This window comes from Nilaparvata lugens, chromosome 14, assembly GCF_014356525.2.
Source record: "Nilaparvata lugens isolate BPH chromosome 14, ASM1435652v1, whole genome shotgun sequence".
Taxonomy (NCBI): domain Eukaryota; kingdom Metazoa; phylum Arthropoda; class Insecta; order Hemiptera; family Delphacidae; genus Nilaparvata; species Nilaparvata lugens.
Genome location: NC_052517.1, coordinates 10208864 through 10233283, shown reverse-complemented (window position 1 = coordinate 10233283; position 24420 = coordinate 10208864). Strand labels below are relative to the sequence as shown.

The 24420-nt window shown below is 35.9% G+C and overlaps 1 protein-coding gene across 1 annotated transcript in view; it reads left to right on the top strand.

Annotated features, from left to right (window-relative positions):
* The window catches only part of LOC111050624 (diuretic hormone receptor-like), a 139026-nt gene that overhangs the window by 12368 nt on the left and 102238 nt on the right, over nucleotides 1-24420 (top strand). Inside the window, exons 3-4 of the mRNA XM_039441168.1 lie at nucleotides 672-765; nucleotides 11435-11528. Of these exons, the coding sequence (XP_039297102.1) occupies nucleotides 672-765; nucleotides 11435-11528 (188 nt within the window). The remainder of the gene's footprint in view (nucleotides 1-671; nucleotides 766-11434; nucleotides 11529-24420) is intronic.

The following is a 24420-nucleotide window of genomic DNA, read 5'->3' as shown; positions in this document are numbered from 1 at the left end:
CGCTATCTTCTTTGTTGAATGATAGACAAGGATAGCAATACCATTGCTAATCGAACACTGCCATTATAACGTGGACCTCACTACAGTGGACGGCGCTAAGCGAGAAAGAGATAGCGCTATCTTCTTTGTTGAATGATAGACAAGGATAGCAATACCATTGCTAATCGAACACTGCCATTATAACGTGGACCTCACTACAGTGGACGGCGCTAAGCGAGAAAGAGATAGCGCTATCTTCTTTGTTGAATGATAGACAAGGATAGCAATACCATTGCTAATCGAATACTGCCATTATAACGTGGACCTCACTACAGTGGACGGCGCTAAGCGAGAAAGAGATAGCGCTATCTTCTTTGTTGAATGATAGACAAGGATAGCAATACCATTGCTAATCGAACACTGCCATTATAACGTGGACCTCACTATAGTGGATGGCGCTAAGCGAGAAAGAGATAGCGCTATCTTCTTTGTTGAATGATAGACAAGGATAGCAATACCATTGCTAATCAAACACTGCCATTATAACGTGGACCTCACTATAGTACTTGTTCATCAACTCTGTATTTTCTTCATTCCATTTTTTTTCAGTTCCCCTTCATCAATGTTTTCCCCCTCTAAACTACATGGTTAGTAACAATTAATAGAAATAATAACTGATATTTATTTTTCAGAGACCTGAGATGCTTGAGGAATACGATCCATACGAATCTGATGTGCACCTATATATTAGCTGACTTCATGTGGATACTAAACATTACGTTACAGGTAAGTGGCATTATTAGTTAATCAATCAATTATCAAACAAATAGTATCAGGTATAATTATTAAAAAAAAACATTCTTAAAACAAATATAAACACTAAAAAATAAAACCGAATAATAGAATTATCACCGCCCCCACTAATTAATTTATCTATTTATTTATTTACATTGATACATGCAATATCATTCTCAACTATGAAACAACAGCCAAAAACTGTTCCTTTCCCAACTTTAGATAGAATTGTCCAAGAATAGGTTATGTTTACACTTCATGATTTTTGTCCAATTTTGAGTCCAAAATATCAATTTATAAACTAGGAATTTAGGATTTAGAGAAGTTGAAAACCAAATAGAATAATCCCGTGTTCACACTGAACAAATGTTTGTTGAAACAGTTTGGGCAAATTCTTATTTGTTTGACAAACAATTTTTGCCCTTGGCCAGTGTGGACGCGTCACCAAACAAAGTATTTGTAAGTATGGAGAACAGGTTTCATGTTTTACAGCAGTCGAAACTGAAAATGTTTGGAAAACAGTAATTTTTTGTTTCGACAAACAATGATTGTCTAAACTTTTTATAATGTTTGTCCCTGAGCTCCTCAACAAACATGTTTGCCGAACATTTGACACGGATTAAGAATTCACTTAATCATCACTGATAACTGAGAAAATATCGGGGCACCGAGCTTCACTCGTTATTTTTATCTATTGACTAGCCGTCAGGCTCGCTGCGCTCGCCATATCCGTCTAGCCAGGGGGCTCCGCCCCCTGGACCCCGACTGGATTGTCCAAGAATGAGATTAGCAGGCGAGCGAAGCGAGCCTGCATTTTTATCATGTTAGGACAATCCAGTCGGGGGTCCAGACTAAACGTCTGGCTAAACGGATATGGCGAGCGAAGCGAGCCTGACGGCTAGTAATATAAAATTCCCAGGATTGAAGTAGCAGTGCCCAATCAATTTTCCCTCGATAAATGCATTTAAATCTTCAACTTGGTGCCAACCTAACAAAGTCACTCAACTTAATGCCAACCTGACAAAATTATTAATTTAGTTGCCAGTTAACAACTGTTTCGAAGAGGTACTCTATCTAGATTATAGTTCTATAGTAACATATGATATGGAAATTCCAATTATAATTAAGAGATTGGGAGAAGAAGAATATACATGCTAAAAGACGAACTTTAAACCCTCAAAAACACCCTTAGAGTTGAAATATTGCCAAAAGATTTCTTAGTGCGCCTCTAAAGGGTCAACTGAACATACCTACCAAATTTGAACGTTTTTGGTCCGGTAGATTTTTAGTTATGCGAGTGAGTGAGTGAGTGAGTGAGTGAGTGAGTGAGTGACTGAGTGAGTCAGTCAGTCAGTCAGTGAGTGAGTGCCATTTCGCTTTTATAGATAAACAGAACACAATCCTCTGAATGATCGTGTTTATATTTCACAGCTGGCTATATGTCATTTTATGAATTTCCGGGATGCGATATTTGATTTTTCACATACTCACTCGCTCACTCACTTTTTTACTATCCACATTTGTCTCAGCGAAGGATGAATTATCCTTTTAATGTCATTCAGCGAGTTTTCTCAAGGAATAGACCTAGTGCAATCGTATTTTTATATCATAAACCTACAATGTACCAATTTCGTGAAAATCGTTAGAGCCGCTCGCTCACTCACACTTTTTACTATCCACAGCTGTCTCAGCCAAGGATGAATTATCCTTTTAATGTCGTTCAGCGAGTTTTCTCAGGGAAGAGACCTAGTGCAATCGAATTTTTATATCATAAACCTACAATGTACCAAATTTCGTGAAAATCGTTAGAGCCGTTTTCGAGATCCGTTGAACATAAATAACCAGATAATATACGGGAATTGCTCGCTTAATATAATAGGATACTGTATTAATGATTAACTATTTTAAAACTTGAAAAGAAACTCAAACCTACTCCTAAAACAACAGCTGTAATCTCTATTATCTTTGAATAATATTCCAACAATAGGTCTGAGTGATCTCATTATTTTCCCTCTCCTACTTTCCTTTTCGTTTGTTTCTTGACCTCATCCTCCTCCTCCTACTTCTCATCCTGTTCTTCACCCTCCTCCATCTCCAACCTTCTCTTCTTTTTCCATCTGTTTCTCCTTCTAATCACCATCATTCGCTCCTTCTCATCCACTATAACCTCATACTTTTTCCTTATCATCCTTCCCCTTCACCACTCCTCCTCCTCTCTACACCTCTCATCCTCTTCTACTCTCACTCCGCATTCTTCTTCTTTATCATGTTTCAATACTCCATAACATTTCCTTTCTCTCTCACAAACTTTCCTTTCTCTCTCCTCATCGTTTACCAACACCCCTTGCTCCTCAACCACCACACTAGCTTTTTATCTTCCTCTATCTCCTCCTCTACCCCTTTCATCATCCTCCTTCTCATCTATCTCTCCTCCTCCTCCTCATCAAGTCTTTCCTATAGTGAGATCCACGTTTAATGCCAGTGTTTGATTAGCAATGGTATTGCTATCCTTGTCTATCATTCAACAAAGCGGATAGCTCTTTCTCGCTTTGCTCTGTTGCCAGATCGTTCTCCAACAATGTCGAAATATGATTTATTCAAGATATTTAAACTTTATTCAATTTGAAATTATTAAAAATATAATTTTTTGCTTAATCATATTACATATTAAGCGAGCATATGTAAGTATTTTCATATCTGGTTATATTTATATCTGGTTATCTGTTATATGGTTATTTATGTTCAATGGATATCGAAAAAGGCTCTAACGATTTTCACGAAATTTGGAATGTAGTAGGCTTATGATATAAAAATCTGATTGCACTAGGTCTCATCCCTGGGAAAACTCGCTGAAGGACATGAAAAGGATAATTCATCCTTGGAAAAAAAAGATGATAATTTCCTCGTCAGTCGATAACAGAAGATGCGTACGCCTGTGTGGGAGATCAGCTGCATAATCAATCAGCTTACCGTATCTCACGAGAAATATGATCTAGAAATTCTAATAGACTTGATCAAAATAATCTGATTTGTTGACATGACATGGTAAATCATTCTAAATTAGAGTATTTTATCATAATTTTCAAAGTTAATCACTATTTTACAGTTTAAGTGTTATTTAATTTGGTTTGCAAACAATATATATTATAACTTTTCTGTTTTCAAAAATGTTTGGACTGAAAATTTTACCTGAATTCAAGTGTATGGAACATAACCTACTTTTTGGAATACTTGTAGTGTATAAATCAAAATTCGGGGAAGAATCTATTTTGGGCTGAGCCTGTTAGTCCTTCCCCAATCACTTTAAAGAATTGAGTTCTGTTTATCAGTAAATAAATAGATAAATAGTGAGCAAAGTTCTGTGTCCCGATATTAAAATATAATTCATCATCTTAAACGAGAATGAACAGCTTATATTACATCAATAAACCTGTATCAGTCTGTTACCGTCTATAGAAGGCATTGAAAAGACTGAGGATCCTATGGTTCTCCAACTACTGCCTTATTTTCCTCCCTATCTTTTCCTACCAATTTCTGACTTATCCACATTTCTTTATCTCCAGAAATCGGCGAGAAAGAGTAGGACATTAATCAGATTGGATTGAGAGTGAGAGAGAGTCTGCGTATGAAAGGGAGTAGGATATGTGTTAGAAAGTGAGAGAATAGAATAGAATAGCTGCCTTTATTTTTACCTAGGAGGGCGGAGTTAGGGCGCAGCCGGCCCTCTCTTACGCTCAACCCTCGAGAGAGTTAGTGAGAGATTAGATTGGATTTCTTTATACATGTATGTTACAATATTTACTGGCTTATAAACAAATTTACATTAAGTGTCGATAATGCTAGTTATTCAACGAATTTCACAAAGTTTGAATAATTAATCAATGAGAATAAATGTGGAATGCAATAAGAATAACGATAATATAATAATGTGATGTAACTTCATAAATCGGCGGTGTTTCAAGAATAATTGTCGATTTTCTTAGAAGGATATAAATATTCTTCCATTAACACACGACCAGGTTGTGATGAATTAGAGCTGTTGAGAATATTATAACTCGAAGTAATGTTCAAATAAGAACTCTACTTAATAAGTAAAATACTAGTTGATTTGAATCTTAGAATTATGGGATGAATGAATGAATGAAATATAGGATGATAATGAATACAATATTGCATTAATAATTAAAATTAGATAATGAAACAAATGTTATAGGGTGGGATTTGATTAAAATTTCAGAAATTGATTGGGTAATATTTACAATATACAATACTGGAGAACATAAAATCAGATAGTAAGAGAGAGTGAGAGGGAGAGAGAGATTGATTGATGATTGATTGAGTACTTTATTTATGTAGATTACAATATATACTGGCTTATACACTTATATACAATAGCTACAATACAGCAAAATTATAAATGAATACATAATATAGACTAAGAAAATAATTATTGAACTGTATATGATATGAAAAAGTAATTTGTAATATAATAACTATGGATAATTATATTGTTATGCATCTACATTAATTGGTGGAGCTTTGGACATATCAATGTCCATTCTTCGGAAAGAATATTAAAAAATATCCTCCCACTAACTCTCTACCTAAAGGGAATGAGAAAGGGAGGGGGTGAGAGAGAGAGAAAGAGAGAAAGAGAGAGAGAAAGCTAGAGAGACAAAGTAAGAGGGAGAGAAGGAGATAAGATTAGATTATATAAGAGTTCTTATTTATATAATTATGTTACAATAATTACTAGCTGATACACTAATTTACATTAAATGACGGTATTGATAATCATTCAACGAATTTTACAAAGTATCAAAAAATGTTTCAATGAGAATAAAGATTGAATGCAATTATGAGAATAACGATATTGTGATGTGACTTCATAAATCGGCGGTGTTTCAACAAATAATTGTCGATTTTCTGAAAAAGATATGAAATAATAGAGATATAGGCTTAATATATAGCCTCCCCATCAACAAGACCGGGAAGAGTAATAGTAAAAAGAGAGATATTGAGAGAGAGAGTGAGGAAGAGGAAGAGAGAGAGAGTGTGTGTGTGAGGGAGTGAGTGGTGGTGAAAGAGAGTGATTGATTGAGTACTTTATGTTGATTACAATATATACTGGCTTATACACTTATAAAGACTACAATAAGCTCACAATACAGCAAAGTTTTAGATTAATTTACATAATATAAACCAAAAATAAAGTTCTTAGTTTAAGAGTTCAATCTCAAAAGAGAGAATGAGAGAGAAAGAGAGTGATTGAGTGTGTGCAAGAAAGAAGATAGAGAGAGAGAGGGAAGACCTCTTTGTGACCATAGTGAGCATGGTCTATATCCTGCAGTGCTGTGGACATAGGAGACATTATATGGTTCAGTTGACGATCATTTCGCATGAGAGAGTTTACAGAGAGAAGGCTGGCACCATGATAAACAAACACGACTATGCTAAGTCTCGAATCAGTTCTCAGTTCAGTGATTAGAAAAAATAGGTCGATCTATTTCGAAGCGTTCTCTAGTGACTAACTGATGGAAAATAATCGCAAACTCAGCACTTAACTTAATAGTTTCGCATGATGATGATTGGTTCATTAAAGAAGATCTGATTGTTCTTTCCCAACAAATGAGAAATTATTGCAGACATTGCACTAATAGTTCTGTATTATAATGATCGGTAGCCTACATTTAATCTAGGGTTTGAAGCGGTTTTGATTGTTTTTTCCAAACAAATAATGAGGAATTATTTCAGACATTGCACTAATAGTTCTGCATTATAATGATCGGTACATTTAATCTTGTCTTTGAAGCAGTTATGATTGATTTTTTCAAACAAGTAATGAAGAATTATTCCAGACATTGCACTAATAGTTTTGCATTATAATGATCGGTAGCCTACATTTAATCTAGGGTTTGAAGAGGTTTTGATTGTTTTTTACCAACAAATGAGAAATTATTTCAGACATTGCACTAATATCTATTTACCTAATTGACCGAGCGAAGTGGGACCTAAGATTCAAGTCGACGGTTTTGAATTTCTCTTTAGGTTTATAGGTTTTTATATTTTAATGTTTTCATGTTTATATTCATGTTCCGCATTTACGACGAAACGCAGCAATAGATTCTCATGAAATTTGATAGGTATGTTTGTTTTTTAATTACGCGTCGACGTATATACAAGGTTTTGGAAATTTTGCATTTCAAGGGTAATATAAAAGGAAAAAGGAGCCTCCTTCATACGCCAGTATTAGAGTAAAAATCAGACTATAGAATTATTCATCATAAATCTGCTGTCGAGTGGATTATAAATTGCATGCCATGACGTAAGCAATTCAATATCTCAATGTAACTTATTGAAAACACAGCTGTTGTGTGGACTATTGCAGTTGTTATTGTTGTGGGCATGCAGTGAGGCATGCAATTGATAACTTGAAGTAGCATAGTATTTTATCCCGACTTTTCTCTGCCTTCAACTCGGTAAGCTTTTGATGATAGTAACATAGCTGTAAATAAAACTACAAAACTGCAAAATTGAATAGGAATAATTTGATAAATATAATCCAATTTGACTTTAATAATCCTATTTTTGATAAAATTAAAAGTGAATAAATAATATTTAAAATTTTGAAAATTTAAAAAAACTTTAATAAGCTATATAAGCTATATAAATTTAAATTTGATAACTTTTACCAAAAATAATTAGTCATATGAATTTAAACTTATGTTCGTTTTATATCAATTTTTAAACAGTTATTGAATTTTATTTTATGTTAGAACCTGAAGATTGGGTAAACCGAAACTAGTTGTTCAACTATTTCAATGTTTTTTAAAGAATAAAGAACAAAATAAGATTTATTTTGTTTATTAGCATAGCTGTTCACATCAAATTATTAGCATTGTCGAATCAACAACCCAAACAGCCATTAGTGGTTTATACACCGATACCTATCTCGCCGACACGACAGGACAGGACATCATTTACTCTGATGGACAGTATTAGAGGAGACTGTGATATATAACTGCGCGAGGTCTACTGTTAACAGAACTACTAGTTTTATCTCACCTAGCTAAAACCGTAATAAGAGACATCAACAGTTATCGGTTGGAGTTAACAGAAAATCGGCTTGAAATTTGGAACATAAACGACCTAAATCATGGGATATCTTCTTATGCCATCTTTTCGCGATGATATAATCCACCCCGTTATACAATGGTATCCGTTATAGCTGAGGGAAAAGATAGCATAAGAGGATATCTCATGGTATATAGCGTCTATGTTAAAATTTTCAATGTGAACTCTAGCTGATAGTCTGTTCTTTTCAAGGTGCGTACAGATTTACGCGCCGCGAACATGTGCAATTCACTTTTAATCAGCTGATTATATCTGTATTTTTACAGAAACGGTATGATACTGATATAAGAAGGCCTTGCATCAGCTGATTAAAAGTGAATTGCTCATGTTCGCGGCGCGTAAATCTGTACGCACCTTTAGAATCAAGGATAAGGCTATAGCCTGTTCCGACTCACATTCAGCTGCTATTGACGATTTGTTATGTCTCATTATATTTTATTCAAATATCCTAGTCTAGGGTCAAATGAAAATTAATATTATTGCCATCCTTTGCGTGGTCTGCCAACCTCTCTCTTGCCCACTGGCTGATAATTGAAATTTTTCTAAGGAAACCTCTCAGCAGGCATTCTTTTGACATGCTTCATTTTCCATTTACGCCAATACTGCGCCACTCTCTCATTTGGACTGAATATAGATTTAACTCACTTCTAATGTCCTCATTCTTGATATGATCTCATCTATCACACCCCTTGGTTCTGCGGAGGAATCTCATCTCGGCTGCCTGCACTCTACTCTCGAGTGGTTTTGTTGTCACCCACGATTCACTGCCATAGAGGAGAATTGGAGCTGCAATCATTCTATAAAATTTCATAATTGTGTCTCACCTAGCTTTTTTGCCCAAGGTCCTGCTAACATTTCCACGAATCATTTGGAACTTTAATGTATATTCAGACACTTGTTCTAGACACTTTATTGTCAATCACAATTTTTGATCTTATAGGATATTTGCATTTAAAAGCAATCATTCTAGTTTCCTGAATGGATAACTCAAAATTGTATTCCTTACAAATTTTATGGAGTCCTAGTATTTGTTTTTGGTGAAGCTATGTGGCGCTGGTAGTCTCTCATACACTCATACTGTGCCCTTCTTAGACAGTGTATAGGGTTTATGTTGCAAATGTGACTGTTGACTGAAGCCGATAGTCCTAGTATTTGTTTTACTATGTGACGCTGGTAGTCTCTCATACTGTGCCCTTCTTACATTCCCAACAACACACTAACTAGTAGTTCTGTGAACAGTAGACCTCACGCAGTATTCTCATCAAAAGTACCTGATTGAAACTATAGACCTTATGGAAATACAGCAATAGACTGGATTCTCCACATCTGTGTAATCACTTGTCAGCCTTCATGATGAATATTTCTATAGTCTGATTTTACTCTACCTAATATTGGCGTATGGAGGAGGCTTCTATTCCTTTTATTTATCCTTGAAATGCAAAATTTCCAAAAACCTTGTATATAACTTACGTCGACGCGCAATATTAAAAAGGAACCTGAAGATTGGGTAAACCGAAACTAGTTGTTCAACTATTTCAATGTTTTTTAAAGAATAAAGAACAAAATAAGATTTATTTTGTTTTATTAGCATAGCTGTTCACATCAAATTATTAGCATTGTCGAATCAACAACCCAAACAGCCATTAGTGGTTTATACACCGATACCTATCTCGCCGACACGACAGGACAGGACATCATTTACTCTGATGGACAGTATTAGAGGAGACTGTGATATATAACTGCGCGAGGTCTACTGTTAACAGAACTACTAGTTTTATCTCACCTAGCTAAAACCGTAATAAGAGACATCAACAGTTATCGGTTGGAGTTAACAGAAAATCGGCTTGAAATTTGGAACATAAACGACCTAAATCATGGGATATCTTCTTATGCCATCTTTTCGCGATGATATAATCCACCCCGTTATACAATGGTATCCGTTATAGCTGAGGGAAAAGATAGCATAAGAGGATATCTCATGGTATATAGCGTCTATGTTAAAATTTTCAATGTGAACTCTAGCTGATAGTCTGTTCTTTTCAAGGTGCGTACAGATTTACGCGCCGCGAACATGTGCAATTCACTTTTAATCAGCTGATTATATCTGTATTTTTACAGAAACGGTATGATACTGATATAAGAAGGCCTTGCATCAGCTGATTAAAAGTGAATTGCTCATGTTCGCGGCGCGTAAATCTGTACGCACCTTTAGAATCAAGGATAAGGCTATAGCCTGTTCCGACTCACATTCAGCTGCTATTGACGATTTGTTATGTCTCATTATATTTTATTCAAATATCCTAGTCTAGGGTCAAATGAAAATTAATATTATTGCCATCCTTTGCGTGGTCTGCCAACCTCTCTCTTGCCCACTGGCTGATAATTGAAATTTTTCTAAGGAAACCTCTCAGCAGGCATTCTTTTGACATGCTTCATTTTCCATTTACGCCAATACTGCGCCACTCTCTCATTTGGACTGAATATAGATTTAACTCACTTCTAATGTCCTCATTCTTGATATGATCTCATCTATCACACCCCTTGGTTCTGCGGAGGAATCTCATCTCGGCTGCCTGCACTCTACTCTCGAGTGGTTTTGTTGTCACCCACGATTCACTGCCATAGAGGAGAATTGGAGCTGCAATCATTCTATAAAATTTCATAATTGTGTCTCACCTAGCTTTTTTGCCCAAGGTCCTGCTAACATTTCCACGAATCATTTGGAACTTTAATGTATATTCAGACACTTGTTCTAGACACTTTATTGTCAATCACAATTTTTGATCTTATAGGATATTTGCATTTAAAAGCAATCATTCTAGTTTCCTGAATGGATAACTCAAAATTGTATTCCTTACAAATTTTATGGAGTCCTAGTAGTTGTTTTTGGTGAATCTATGTGGCGCTGGTAGTCTCTCATACTGTGCCCTTCTTACATTCCCAACAACACACTAACTAGTAGTTCTGTGAACAGTAGACCTCACGCAGTATTCTCATCAAAAGTACCTGATTGAAACTATAGACCTTATGGAAATACAGCAATAGACTGGATTCTCCACACATCTGTGTAATCACTTGTCAGCTGATTCATGATGAATATTTCTATAGTCTGATTTTTACTCTACCTAATATTGGCGTATGGAGGAGGCTTCTATTCCTTTTATATTATCCTTGAAATGCAAAATTTCCAAAAACCTTGTATATAACTTACGTCGACGCGCAATATTAAAAAGGAACATACCTGTCAAATTTATGAATATCTATTACCGCGTTTTGCCGTAAATGCGCAACATATAAACATTTAAACATTCAGACATTTAAACTTTCAATCATTAAGAGAAATGCCAAACTGTCGACTTGAATCCTCACTTCGCTCGGTCAATAATAGACAGTAGTCGTCAGTTTCATCGGCTTTAGTCAACAAGTAAGTACTATTGATTTTCAGTTATTGAATATTATCGTCTTCAGCAGCCAAATATGATAAATTTTCAAATTAATAATTTGATAAAAAAACTATCATTTTCAGATGTCGATGCCAGCTAATATGACAGCTTGCTTCATTTTGGTTGTGATGCTTCACTACTTCCACCTTACCAATTTCTTCTGGATGTTCGTTGAGGGTGAGTGATAAATTCAACATATTTAACAAGTCTCCTCAAAACTATTTTAGATTCAAAAATAGATTTCCAAATAGTTATATGGATCAGTTAGGAAATATCAAGTGACCTGACTGACTCAGGTATTGTGTCAGAGTTTTCAAGTCGCCTGTTTGAACGTGCATCAGCGAGTTCTCACTTTTGATTACTTAAGGACGAAGTCGTTGTCCGACTGGTTTTATGTCCAAAAATATAAAAGGTCCTACAATTCTTTAGGAAGAATTGATCAGTCAGCTTCAAATTTTGGAAAAGTATTCTTCGAGTCTTTTTACAGGTTAAGTTCGTTGGACAACAAATTTGACTCACTCCTTTGTCTTTTTACAGGATATGAAAATAAGATTGGATGGGCATGAGGAAAAAAATGTTGTTATACAGTCATCTAAAGAATTCATTCCATGCAATTACAATAAGTTTTTCCATTCATAATATCAACTGAGGCTATTTGGGGGACAGTCTTTCATGCACTAACACATGATTTCAGCTGGTTAATATACAACATAATTTACAACTTTTATATCAGCAAACGGAAATTGGTTAAGACATGGCTTACTTACCTCTATCTATAGTAGGCTGTGGTTAAGATATCAATGAGCGGTTTTTGCCATTTATTACTCTCCTTGCCCTATTACCATAGGTGAAGGAAAGTATTGCTTTCCAAAAAAGAAGGTACCCCAATTATTAGATTTTAAATTATCTTGATTTCTATACGTTTCAAGGTCCCCTGAATCCAAAAAAGTGGTTTAGGGGTATTCTATGTATGTGTGTCTGTGTGTGTGTGTGTGGTGTGTGTGTGTGTGTGTGGTGTGTGGTGTGTGTGTGTGTCTGTGTGTGTGGTGTGTGTGGTGTGTGTGTTGTGTGTGTGTGTGTGTGTGTGTGTGTGTGTGTGTGTGTGGTGTGTGTGTGTGTGTGTGTGTGTGTTGTGTGTGTGGTGTGTGTGTGTGTGTGTGTGGTGTGTGTGTGTGTGTGTGTGTGTGTGTGTGTGTGTGTGTGTGTGTGTGTATGTGTGTATGTGCGTTTGTGTACACGATATCTCATCTCCCAATTAATGGAATGACTTGAAATTGGAACTCAAGGTCCTTACACTATAAAGGTGCGTACAGATATACGCGCCGCGAACATGAGCAATTCACTTTTAATCAGCTGACTATATCTGTATATCAACAGAAAAGGACAGATAAGCAGAAAAAGACATTTAAGATCTGTAAGATACAGATATAAAAAGCTTGGTATCAGCTGATTGAAAGTGAATTGCTCATGTTCGCGGCGCGTATATCTGTACGCACCTTAAGGATCCGTCACGAACAATCTCGATCAAATGCAATTCAAGATTGCGGCTAAAATGGCGAAAATGTTGTCAAAAAAAGGGTTTTTCGCAATTTCCTCAAAAATGGCTCCAACGATTTTGATTAAATTCATACCTAATATAGTCATTGATAAGCTATGTCAACTGCCACAAGTCCAATATCTGTAAGAACTTTAGGAGCTCCTTCCCATCTATGCAATTTTTGATTTTAGATTGTCAATTTTCAGGTACCAGATATAATTTACCAAAAAAAAATTGAGTGAAAAAGATTGAGCATGGAAATTTCTACAATTAATGTCCAGTAACATTTTAACCTAAAATTGAAAATAAGCTTGAAATTTGAAAAAGTGTGATTATTCAATTGCAAACGTTTGGCAACTGTTGATATCATTCACTATGAAGAGATAGCAGATCTCGTGTGTATCTAGCGTTATTGTCCTGTCACAAGCTGGCTGAGATCGTTGAATAGTAGACTTGAGATGTGCGTGAACAGTATAGTGTCAGGTGATCAATTTTCAAAACAGCAAGAAAGTTGTGTGAGTGCGCCACACCAGATTTTTTTCGTAGGAACCTGTAATATTTCGGTGAATGAGTGTTTCTATATCGAATATTTATTCCATGGGACATTTCAACAGAGACAAATTGAGATTAAAAGTGAGTTAATAATTCCGTGTCTGTCACATGTGGAAGCTTCAGAGCTTAGGGCTCATTCAAAACTCCCATGACAGGTATGATGACAGGATGATTTCATTACTTTATCAATTGAGAGATTATTTTATTTATTTTGTATTTGAGAGAATTGTGGATGTTGACAAATTCAGAAACAATAGCATATTCCAGGGGATTTCATTCTAACTGGAAACTCAGAATATCGTTTTGAAGTTATCGATTAATTTATAGAATTCAAACTGAACAACGTTTCAGACTACATTCCATTATTCTATCGAACAGTTTTATTCAATCAATGATCAGTTTAACTTTGAATTTGTCAGTCTTGTTGTTATAACTCAACATTTATCCTATACTATTAAACGAGCAATTCCTATCTATATGTTTAGATGTTTGGATGTTTAGATGTTTAGATGTTTGCATCTAACTGTATATATGTTTGATCTCTGATAATATAATATATATTATATGTAGATATATATTATATTACATATATTATATGTTTGTATGTTTGTATTTCACCGGATCTCGAAAACGGCTCTAACGATTCTGACGAAATTCAGAACATAGTAGGTTTATAATATAAAAATTCGATTGCACTCGGTCCCAACCTGGGGTAACTCGCTGAAGGAAATTAAAAGGATAAATACGTCCTAGGAAACACAGGTGGAAATTTTGTCGTCGGTCGATACAGTAATGGAAGTGAGTAGACGAGTTCATCTGTGGGATCATTCAGCTGATCTCACGAGAAGAAAGATTTCATTACTCATTACCGTTTATTTCTCTTGGAAAACATGTTTACTTCAGAAAGTCCAAATAGTAACTAGATGCTGTTAGTGTAGAATAGTAATGAAGTGAAATGGAATGAAATGAAATGAAAAAATTCTTTAATAGGCGGAGTTTTTATAATAGTACATAGTGTAATAACAAATATTGTAGCAAACATAGTATATAATTATATAATCATACTTAATCGAATTCGTAGTATATCTATTTGTGATTGATGAAGTGTTTGTTTTTTGAAGTGTGAATAAATTGCTATTTTGATGAGTGATAGGAGCTTAATCTATAGTAAGGTCCAAGTTATAATGTCAGTGGATAAATATGAGAGAACAGCGTTGCCGTTTGTCTGCCTTGATTAATTATATTTATAAATTGTCAAAAACAGTTTTGGCATCGTTGTGGAGCTAGAAAAGGATAGTACTAGCTGCTTTGTCGAATGATAGAAAAGGATAGCCACATCAAAGTTTATCAAATACTGTCATTATACATGGACCTCACTATAGATTTTGATTTGGACTGTAGTATAAATTTGAAAAGGTACAGTTTTGGGCATGAGTCTGTTGTGCTTCCTCATAAAACTGTACGATTGAGAAAATGAATAAATAATAAATATAAAATATCAATTCAATCTTTCGTTAGAAATGTTCTATGCTTTCACACTCCAGAGCGATGCTCGATCCTCCAATATTTAGAAATAAATTCTATTATTGTAATTATTCTGATCATCCTCCTTCTCCGTCTTCCACTTCAACCTCTTCTACTCTCCTATTTTCTTCTCCTTTTCCAACTCATATTTCTTCATGTCCTTTCCTCCTCTTCCTCTTCTCAAACATCCTTCTCCCTATCTATAATATAATTTACTATTAGAATTATTCTGATCATTCTCTTTCCTCTCCTTCTCTTTTCTCTTGTCTAGACAAGGAACCTCCCCCTTCTTCACCACCACCCCTTCTAACTTCTCTCCATCGTCTTCCTATCCTCGTCCCACTCCTCCTCTTCCTCTATCAACTCCTCCTCCTCCACCTCTTTGCAATTGAAGTTGGCTGTAACATGTAGCAATAAATTATTTGAAGTTGAATTGAGTATTGATCAAAGCGACGGAAAGTGTATTTGCTTTGCTGCCAGAGTTGGGCGAACTTAACAAGGCGTGCAGACGTACGTGTGCCATTATAGAGCACGCACATGAGGGTTATGTAGAGGAGGAGGATGAGGAGGAAGTAGTGAAGATGGAGAAGGAGGAGGAAGAGAAGGAGTTAGGAGGTGGAGGAGAAGGAGTTAGGAGGAGAAAAATGAGTGGTGGTGAAGGATGAGTGGTGGAGAAGGAGGAGGAGAAGGAGGATGATGGGGAAAGGGAGGGGTGAATGAGGAGGAGGAATAGAAAGAGGTTGGTGAGGAGGAGGAGGTTGAGGAGTAGGTGGGGGAGAATGATGCGATGGATTAGTAAGAGTTGGAGAGAGGAGTAGAGAGAGGAGGTAGAGGATGACGGGGAGGAGGAGGTGGTAGTATCGATAGTATCGATATTATCGATGACTATATCAGGTATAACTGATCGTTGGAGCCGTTTTCGAGAAAATCGCGAAAACCCCTGTTTCTTACAACATTCTCGCCATTTTAGCCGCCATCTTGATTGCATTTGATCGAAATTGTTGGTGTCGGATCCTTATATTGAAAGAGCCTTACGTTCCAAATTCAAGTCATTCCGTAATTGGGGGATGAAATATCGTGTACACAGACGCACATATACACACACACACACACACACACACACAGACCAATACCCTAAAACCACTATTTTGGTTTCACGGGACTTTGAAACGTATAGAAATTTAGAAATTGGGGTACCTTAATTTTTTTCGGAAAGCAATAGGTACTTTCCTTACCTATGGTAATAGGACAAGGAAAGTAGAAAGCCTTGAAAACAAGTAATGAAAAAACTGAGAAAAGGAATCAGAAGGAAAATGAAAATTTGGAGGAACAGAAGATAAAGGTGCGTACAGACTTTCGCTCTGCTCCGCAACCGAACGTCACTCCAGCAGAGCGATTGATGATCGACCGGGGAGCAACAGTGGTTCGACCGGGGAACGCGAGAAGATCTAACATCTTCCGTAACGTCATGATGGGTGCGTGGGCGGCGCGAATGTAGTTCGATGGAGGAACGAGGGCGGTAAGAGGGAGGTACGAGGGAGGAGCGTGCTCGGTGCGAGTTGGAAGAGCGTATATGTGTACGCAGCTTAAGAATAGAGAAGGTGAGAAGGTGTTTGATTAGCTGGGAGCTGAAGGTATTGACAATGCTACTTTCTATTGCACATTGTAATATGTTGCAAGAGGCCCCATAATAGCATTAAGAGAAGGCGTATTACAGACAAGTTGCAGTAAAGGAGCAAAACGGAAAGAAGACTAAGAAGGAGAAAAATAGCAAGAATGGAGGTGGTTCAGAGAAACGTACATGTGCTATAGAGTTGCAACTCTCTCTTTGTCACTCTTGGATCTTTCTCCCTAATCGAGCGATGGTCTAAGCAATGTTAATCAGATGCTAATTCGATAAATATTGGAATAAGATATGTAAATGAAAATCCCAATATTTAATTTGACTTTACACCATAAAATCAGAACTGGAACTAAGCTTCGAACTACAGCATATAATGCTACGAGTTCAACTTCAAAGTCGATACAAGTCCAACTCCTATATCCCATAATGGATATTGTCAGAAACATGATTGAATATTGGACGTAGCGAGTTCAAATCAAACGCAAGCTCCGCCTCTACTTCATGAATAATGATTGGTCTGCAGCTGCAATGATATTTCAAACTTGAGAAATCTGGGAGTCGAACTTGAAATAATAATAGAAGTTTACCTCGACATGAGGCTAAGAATTATAATCGAAGTGGAGAAGTGGATTTTGTAATCAAAGACAAACTATAGTGCAACAGAGTATGTATGTATGTCTGTATGTAGGTATGTATGTATGTCTTTATATAATGAATCATGTTGTATGTAATATCTACATCATATTGCATGTACATTACATATGAAGTCAAAGCCGTATTGGAAACTGTATTTGCTTTCTGCGAAAACTGGGAAACCCTTAACAAGGGAACAATTTGTTACGTGTACCATTAGAATGTACATATGGGAATTGGAAAGCTGGAGGGTGAGGAGGACGAGAAGGATGGTGAGGAGGAGGAGGAGTAGGAGAAGGAGGAGGAGGTGAAGGAGGGAAATGAGGATGAGTAGAAGAAGGAGAGAGAGTTTGAAGAGTTCGGGAAAAAGCAATGAGAGGGAAAGAAAGAGGAATAGAAGGAGGAAAAGCAGGAGGAGAAGGACGAAGAGGAGCAGGTGGAGGAATAGGAGAAGAAGGAGGAAAATGAGAAAGAGGAGGAGGAGGAGAAGAATACGGTAATTATCGAAGTCAGAGTAAGGCTATTATTTGAATTTGACTGAATAGTGAGACTGTCTGCATTCGACTCAGTAAATCGCAGGCAACTCGATGAGAAATCTGGGCAATTTAATGAAACAGTCATACAGTGCAAGATTCATTTCAAATTCTGAGGGCGGAAGAAGAGTGGAAGGAAGGAGGAGTAGTAGGAGGTGATGGTGGAGAAGGCAGAAAAGGAGAGAAAGAAGGAGAACGAGGAGATCGAGGAGAAGAATGAGAATGAGGAGGAAGAGGAGAAGGAGGAATACGAGGAGGAGAAAGGATGAGAAGGAGAAGAAGTAGAAGAAAAAGGAGAAGGATGAGAAGGAGGAGAAAGAGTAGAAGGAGGATGGAGAAGAAAAAGATATAGCAGAAAAGTGTATGAGAAACATTATGAGAAGAAGTATAGGACTGGTTGAAATTTAGAATTTCGGAAGAGGAAAGAGATTAGGACCTGAAGATGACGATAATGATAGATGGGCAAAAAACCATATGATCAACTACACCGATGTTATGTTATTTACTCTCATTTATTTATCCATGTTGCAAATTTCCATTTCCTCACTAATACAAGAATTGTTGTAGAATATGAATGACGAATCATCACGTCTTAACTACTGGACTGGTTAACTTGAAATTTTGCATTGCCTATAGATTCTTTATTATTGAACGAAAATCCTAAATAAATGCTGCAAATCACCCCGAAGACCTCTGCTACTGCAGACATTGACAACAGGGTCAACAGCTAGATGGAAATTCGATGAGAATCACTATCCAAAAATTAGTTGCCAGCCCGGGAATCGAACCCGGTACCTCCCAATTGCTAGTCAGGAATGCTTACCCTTACACCAAACTGATAATCTCTGGATAGCAGCGCTCATTTTATTTTTATACAAAGCCATAGCGGCCAACCAGTTACAGATGGAATTAAACAAATAAATGTATTTCAATGATTGCATTCTCTATTTAATTCAATCTTTATTATTTACCGAAGATGGTTATTGGCCTATTTGAAAATCCTTCAAGATTTCAGTAGAACAAGTTTTCAGCTCGTCAAGTGTTTAATTAGATACTTACGGAGCACGGGTTACCTGCCAGTGTTATGTAAAAATCACATGAATATGAAGAACTTTGATGTAATTATGGTTCCTATCATGCACAAGCCTGTGTCTTATGTGGGCATCATCCTCAGCTGATAAACATCAATTACTCAATCGATATCCTCAAATCCACTCACATCCCAATCAAAATTTTCAAACTCCTACATCCAATCAGAAATAGACCAACAATCGTTTCAAACCTCCAAACCACAATTTTGATGATCAACACGGCTATAGTGAGGTCCACGTTATAATGGCAGTGTTCGATTAGCAATGGTATTGCTATCCTTGTCTATCATTCAATAAAGTGGATAGCGCTATCTCTATCTCGCTTTGCGCTGTTGCCAGATCGGCTTTAAACAACTTAGTATCAATAATTGATTAACAAAATATTCCATCTCAATCATGTATATTCATGATAAAATTATTGAAAGATATAATTTTTCGCTTAATGAAACATAATTGATTATTTTGAACTATATATTTTTCGCCACACTGCACAGAAAGCAGCTGTTTTCCAGTCCCTACGTAGATCTGAAAGACCTTGTTTGCAGACGACGTCAGAAAAGGGTTTCTTTTCCGGTCTAGGCCAGAAAGTTGTCTCTTTCCAGCCGCTCATGGAAGTAGTTAATAAGTCAGCCGCTAGATCGGGCGAGTGTCCACTTTCATCATCAACTGAAGTCGCCATGATTTCAGTTCCAGTTTCGAATCAAACTAATTCGCTTCGCAACCAGTTTTATTCAATTATTTATTGTTGATTAGTGCATTCCGAATTTTCAAAAATGCTTGAAGATGACTGTGGTATTCCAAGTGAAATTTTAAAAGAATCTGAAATCCTGACTGCAAATCTTCTACCACTAAAATCAAGAGATAGGTACGATAGCTTAACGAGTATTCTTTATTTTGTATTCTTTATTTTTATTTTGTCAGCAATACCTGTAGTGTGGCGAAAAATATCGTTCGCACCACGGGCAAAAATGTTTTTCCAGCTCTCAATGTTTTCTAGTCCTCGGCCTACGGCCTCGGACTTGAAAACCGATTTCGAGCTGGAAAAATCTCATTTTCTGCTCTAGGTGCGAAATATACTATTTCGCTTTGCTCTCTTGCCAGATCGTCTTTTAACAATTTAGAATTGATAATTAATTGACAAAATATTTAAACTTGATTATGAAAATTCATTACGAAATTATTGGGAAATATAATTTCTGGCTTAATAAAATATAGATGGTTAATTAAAACGAGAATGAACAGTTAATATTACATTGATAAACCCTGTATCAGCTACCGTCTATAGAATCAATGCCTTCTATAGACGGTAGCTGATACAGGTTTATTGATGTAATATTAACTGTTCATTCTCGTTTTAATTAACCATCTATATTAATTTATTAAGTAAGAAATTATATTTCTCAACAATTTCATAATGAGTTTTTTCCTCCATTAAGATTAAATATCTTGTCAATAAATTATTAATTCTACATTGTTGAAAGATGATCCGGCAACAGAACAAAGCGAAAAAGAGATAGCGCTATCCGCTTTGTTGAATGATAGACAAGGATAGCAACACCATTGCTAACCAAACACTGCCATTATAACGTGGACCTCATTATAGAAATCCTCAACCATAGTATTAGTCACTTAAAACAATTAGCATTGGTTGAATGATAAGAAATTGAATCTATCTATTGAGATCGGTGACAGTTGTGAGATACGCTGTAAACTGTCAGTATGGTTTTAATTAGGATGGTTTTGTTATCATTAATAGAGATTGCTGAAAATAGTATGTGAACCTCATCAACACACCTGATATCCCACTACTAGAATTTTCACAGTCATTAGAATCCAATTTCATGAATGGTGGAGCCCTTTTATGCAGCTGCCAGATAACTAGCAACTGCTAGATAATCTACAATCCTATTTTCAGTCTAGCTCTAGCATAGACTACATGTGATGTTCACATAGTGTCTAGCATAGTAACTAATATCGGGGGACCGAGCTTCGCTCTGGAGTGTAAAAGCATAGAAAATTTGTAACGAAAGATTGAATTTATAGTTTACATTTATTTATTCAATAATACAATTATATGAGGTGGTACAACAGGCTTATGCCCAAAACTGTCCCTTTTCAAATTTATACTCCAGTCCAAATCAAAATCTAGGTTAAGCAACTATCACTCATCAAAATAACGATATTATTGATTGACACTTTAAAAAACAAACACGTCATCAATTATTGCTGTTTTTCAACACATCCAGCTGTTTTTCCAAGAACGTATTAATCATTTTAATGTCCTTCAACGAGTTATCCCAGGGTTGACACCTAGTGCAATCGAATTTTCTTATCATAAACCTACTTTGATTCAAATTTCCTGAGAATCGTTGGAACCGTTTCCGAGATCCGGTCACATACAGATACATACATCTAAACATCTAAACATCTAAACATCTAAACATCTAAACATCTAAACATCTAAACATCTAAACATCTAAACATCCAAACATCTGAACATCTAAACATATAAACAGCAATTGCTTGTTTAATAACATAGGATATCTATCAATTTATCCATATTTATGTATTTGATGAGCCGATAAGAATAAATAGCTATTATTTTAAAAATCTACTTTGTGAAAATGATTAAGAACTGAAAATTTTGTGAAGTGAACATCTAGGCCTACAACACAACCTATTTCGGACTATGTGTAACCTTATCTAAATTTGGAAGAGGAATAGCACAAGGTTACCTTATTGTTTCTCTCCCTATCATCTTTGATGATGTACTTATTGTACGAATCAATAAAGAATAAAAAATAAAGTTGTAGTACGATCAAATCCGATATTATTCTTCTCCTTCTTCTTCTTCTCCTTTTCCTTCTTCTGCTCCACCTCCTCCTAATCCTCCTTCTCCTCATCTTCCTCCATCTCCTCCTTCTCCTTCACCTCCTCCTCATCATCACCCTCCTCCTCCCCCTCCTCCACCTCTTTTCTTCTCTGTATCTCGTTCCATCCAGTTACCTTTCTGATATTCAACAATCTATTTTTTGAGCTTTAGATTCTCTTCAGTTTCTTCCATTCAACATTCCCTATTCCCCTCTCAGTTTGCTACTTCTTATCCTTCTAAATAAGCTATTTCTTCTTTCTTTGTTCTCTCATGCATATCATTAAATGTATTCGCATCGATTTAATCCCCTATTTACAATGTCATCATTTACATAGACATGTTGATTGGTGCTTAGCTCCAACATCAAACGCAACCAATATCATCTCTCTCACTCGCTCATTCTCTCTCTTACAGTTCCACTCTCTCTTTCTCTCTCTCACTCACTCTTTCTCTCTCTCTCTCACTCACTCTCTCGTTCTATAAACAATATTCTCGTCTTATAAACAATATTGACCTCGAATCGATTCACAAAATTAGTGTAGACGGTAATGACATTCCTTACTGTAGCTCAGTTGAAAACTTAGGCATTATTATGAATGATACTCTTGACTGGTCAGAACAAGTGACAAAACTTGTAAAAAGGTATTCTCAGCCATGCATGCATTGAAGAAAATGCACGATATTCTCCCTAGAAACATTAAATTATTATTGGTTCAATCTCTCATCTTCCCACATTTAATGTATTGTAATTCTGTTCTTAACGATATGCAAGTCACTCTGAATGATAAACTACAGCGTTGCCAAAATTATTGTCTACGTTTCGTCTATTCTCTCCAACGCCATGATCATATCACCCCAGCCCACATTGCTAGTTCAACATTGAAGCTTCCCGATCAAAGGCTTTTTCGAATAGTCAAGCTTGTTAGAGATATCTTGAAATACGGTAATCCGAACTATTTTTAAGATGATTTCAAATTTTGTCCCTGAAGGTAGGAGGATAGATGCTTCACATACTAGAACCGGGGAAAGTACTTTAAGGATACCCAATCATAGAACTACTATTTTCACAAAATCCTTCTTAGTCAGTGCCTGTCGTGCATGGAATGCACTTCCTGTTTCTATCAGGTCCATCGAGAGCAGAGCGAGCTTCATCCTGACTTTAAAAAAACATCTTTTGGAACAAATGACTGAAACTGTCCGGCCCTAGAACGATCACATGACAACCATCTCCCACCCATCCCACAAATACAAACCTATAAACCTGTTTTAGAATAAATTGTATTTATATATTATATAAACTCATGTTATTTTAATTATCCACTGCATACTGCTGTATATTATTACTGAAAGTTGATTACCTTGATCTACTTTCAGCCTACTCCATTTAAATAATAATTAATGATTTGATCTTACTTACTTATATAATAATTTTACTTTATCAATTTTCTGTTTTTTTCTCTTAAATCTCCAAACTTATTAAAACTTTTACAATATTTTAATTTTTGAATAAATCAGTTGAATTAATGAAATTAACGTTTTGGTAGAGAGTTAGTGGGAAGAATACTTCGAATATTCTTTCCAAAGAATGGACATTGATAAAATGTCCAAAGCTCCGCCAATTTATGTAGATGTATAACAATATTATCTTTTTTATCTATAGTTATTACAAATTGTTTTTTTCATATATTATTATATACAGCTCAATAATTATTCTCTTAATTTTTATTTTGTAATTTCATCCATAGTTTTGCTGTATTGTAAGCTTTTATATATAAGTGTATAAGCCAGTATATATTGTAATCTACATAAATAAAGTACTCAATCAATCAATCACTCACTCTCTCTCTCAGGAAACTGAATCTTAATCTAATTCCCTCTCACTCTCACTTACTCATACTCACATATAATCTCTTCTACTTCCACACACTCACCCTCTCAAATCTTTCCTACTGTATCTCTCCTATTCTCTTACACAATCTCTTTCTCATTTTCCCACTCTCTTACAGTCTTTCTCTAAATTACTCTCTTCTTCAATTACTTATACTTTAATTTTTCTTCTACTTCAACCCACTCACACACACTCAACATCTTTTCTACTCTCTCCCAGTTACTCTCTCACTTCCTATCTCGTCTTTCTCTCTCTCACACTCACACTATCTCTCTCTAACCCTCACTCTCCCCCGGTCGTGTGCTGATTGCAAGGATATCATTCAATATCACTACTTAGAGAATCGACAATTATTTGTTGAAACACCGCCGATTCATGGAGCTACATCACAATATTATATTACAGTTATTCTAATTCTTAATTAAATCTTTATTCTCATTGATTAATTTTCCATACTCTGTAAAATTCGTTGAATAATAAATTTGCATTTCCATGATTAAATGTAAATTAGTGTATACGCCAGTAAATGTTGTAACATACATAGATGAAGAACTCTAACTTAATTTCTCTTCTGTCATATTTCTCCTATTGTAACATGCATGGCAAAAAACTCCAATTTAATCTAACATAATCTTTTCAGATCTAAACTAATCAAATCTAATCCATCACTCATATCTCCTATTACTCTCTCTCTCTCTGAAGTAACTCTCACTCTCTCTCTCTGAAGTAACTCTCTCACTCTCTCACTCTCTCTCTCTGAAGTAACTCTCTCTCTCTCACTCTCTCTCTCTGAAGTAACTCTCTCACTCTCTCAC